Raw genomic sequence first — 2,500 nt, 5'->3', positions numbered from 1 at the left:
ATTGTTACTAGTTTCAGCTGATGATAAAAGGTTTATTGTTAATAACTCCTTCAATTATACACATTATAGATCAGTTATAACACCTTAATCAGCACTATTACATCTTTTTAAATCAATAACATGTAAACTTTGATTTGACTAAATATGTGATGAAATCACTTCATTTCTCCTGTATTTAAACATGTTCTTACTGTTTTTACTGTCCTTTATTCCCACAGACTGAACTGTGTTCTTTAATCTCACTGAAGGAATAGTACAATTATTAATGATAAAAGTTTAGACAAAATACCTGCAGCGATCTGGGCCAGCGGGTCCACCTCCATGATGAAGTCCTCCTTCAGGCAGAGGAAGCCCACGATGGAGAACAGGTAGACGAGGATGAGAGCAAGCAGCGCCGTCAGCAGGATGGAGCGGCCGTTACGGGTCACGCTCTTTATCACGTTAAACAGAGTCTCCTCCCGGTAGATCAGGTCAAACAGCTGGGACACAGGGGGAGACGGGTGAGACACAGAGAGGGAGGGGGTGAGGGACAGAGAGAGGGAGGGGGTGAGGGACAGAGAGAGGGAGGGGGTGAGGGACAGAGAGAGGGGGTGAGGGACAGAGAGAGGGGGGTGAGGGACAGAGAGAGGGAGGGGGTGAGGGACAGAGGGAGACGGGTGAGGGACAGAGAGAGGGAGGGGGTGAGGGACAGAGAGAGGGGGGTGAGGGACAGAGAGAGGGGGTGAGGGACAGAGAGAGGGAGGGGGTGAGGGACAGAGAGAGGGGGTGAGGGACAGAGAGAGGGGTGAGGGACAGAGAGAGGGAGCGGGGTGAGGGACAGAGAGAGGGGTGAGGGACAGAGAGAGGGGTGAGGGACAGAGAGAGGGAGCGGGGTGAGGGACAGAGAGAGGGAGGGGGTGAGGGACAGAGAGAGGGGGTGAGGGACAGAGAGAGGGGGTGAGGGACAGAGGAAGGGGTGAGGGACAGAGGAAGGGGTGAGGGACAGAGAGAGGAAGGGGGGTGAGGGACAGAGAGAGGGGGGTGAGGGACAGAGAGAGGGGTGAGGGACAGAGAGAGGGAGCGGGGTGAGGGACAGAGAGAGGGAGGGGGTGAGGGACAGAGAGAGGGGGTGAGGGACAGAGAGAGGGGGTGAGGGACAGAGAGAGGGGGTGAGGGACAGAGGAAGGGGTGAGGGACAGAGAGAGGAAGGGGGGTGAGGGACAGAGAGAGGGGGGTGAGGGACAGAGAGAGGGGGGTGAGGGACAGAGAGGGAGACGGGTGAGACACAGAGGGAGATGGGTGAGGGACACAGGGAGATGGGTGAGACACAGAGGGAGACGGGTGAGGGACACAGGGAGACGGGTGAGACAGAGAGGGAGACGGGTGAGACAGAGAGGGAGGGGGTGAGGGACAAGTGAGACGGGTGAGACGGGTGAGGTTTACCAGGATGCTGTAGAAGAGCTCGTGGACAAACAGTCCCAGCGTGGAGGTGAGGACGTAGGCCAGGTGGTACAGGAACTCCACGTCCATCACCATGGCTTTGTATCCCATAATAAACGTGCCGTTGTTTCCCACGAAGCTCACCACGAACACCACCTTATTGATCAGCTGCAGGGAGAGCGGAGCGCAGCGTCACACCACAGAAGAAGAGGCATCTGACTCTTCAATGACATCACAGGAACACATGAACATGAGCTGTACACTGATCTAAGATGAACTTTCATCAACTCAACGCAATCAATAAATCCTGGAGGTGATCGAGTAACAGTCCGTTAGAACACAGGTACGTCTCAGAGGTACGTCTCAGAGGTACGTCTCAGAGGTACGTCTCAGAGGTACGTGTTGCACTTCATACTCTACTACATCTCAGAGGTACATCTCAGAGGTACATCTCAGAGGTACGTGTTGTACTTCATACTCTACTACATCTCAGAGGTACATCTCAGAGGTACATCTCAGAGGTACGTGTTGTACTTCATACTCTACTACATCTCAGAGGTACATCTCGGAGGTACATCTCAGAGGTACGTGTTACTCCCCTCGTCGCCCCAGGTGCTTGATGGGTAATGTAGTGTGACTCACGTTGAGCGATCCCAGCAGAATGAGCGTGTTTCCGATGCCGAGGTGGTAGATGGACCGGAGGATCAGAGCGATGGTGAGAGGCTGCAGACCGTAACGCTGAGAGAACAAGCCCAGCACCGAGAGACCCATCAGGATCCAGAACAGCATCAGCAGCAGGGAGTCATCGATCGCTCCCACTGGGGGGGGGGGGCAAAGTTACTATGCATTTAATACCAACAGTGGTAGTAGTACGAGCAGTTTTACTGTCCCAGTGTAACAGACTCACGATCACCGTCAGGACATTTCTTTACTTCTCAGTGTGAAGACCACCGAGTCTTCTTTGTATGATAGTCAATGGCTTCCATTGTTAAAAATGTTATAAAATATGTATTACATCAATGTTTTATTGTCAGGTTATAAATATGCATATTTACATATTTACTGCCAAAATGAAGATGTT

At 52.5% G+C, this 2,500-nt stretch overlaps 1 protein-coding gene across 3 annotated transcripts in view; it reads right to left on the bottom strand.

Annotated features, from left to right (window-relative positions):
• itpr3 (inositol 1,4,5-trisphosphate receptor, type 3) overlaps window positions 1-2,500 on the bottom strand; it is a 58,237-nt gene that overhangs the window by 5,112 nt on the left and 50,625 nt on the right. For all 3 annotated transcript variants that reach the window (XM_068732139.1, XM_068732141.1, XM_068732140.1), the window contains 3 exons: window positions 2,062-2,237; window positions 1,423-1,587; window positions 290-479 (listed from right to left, as the gene is read on the bottom strand). In XM_068732139.1, the coding sequence (XP_068588240.1) occupies window positions 290-479; window positions 1,423-1,587; window positions 2,062-2,237 (531 nt within the window). The remainder of the gene's footprint in view (window positions 1-289; window positions 480-1,422; window positions 1,588-2,061; window positions 2,238-2,500) is intronic.

Source organism: Cebidichthys violaceus, unplaced genomic scaffold (assembly GCF_023349555.1).
Source record: "Cebidichthys violaceus isolate CVI_PGR_0920_01 unplaced genomic scaffold, fCebVio1.0.p SCAF_57, whole genome shotgun sequence".
NCBI classification, from domain to species: Eukaryota; Metazoa; Chordata; class Actinopteri; order Perciformes; family Stichaeidae; genus Cebidichthys; species Cebidichthys violaceus.
The sequence above is the reverse complement of the archived record's forward strand: the minus strand, read 5'-3'. Positions and strand labels throughout refer to the sequence as shown.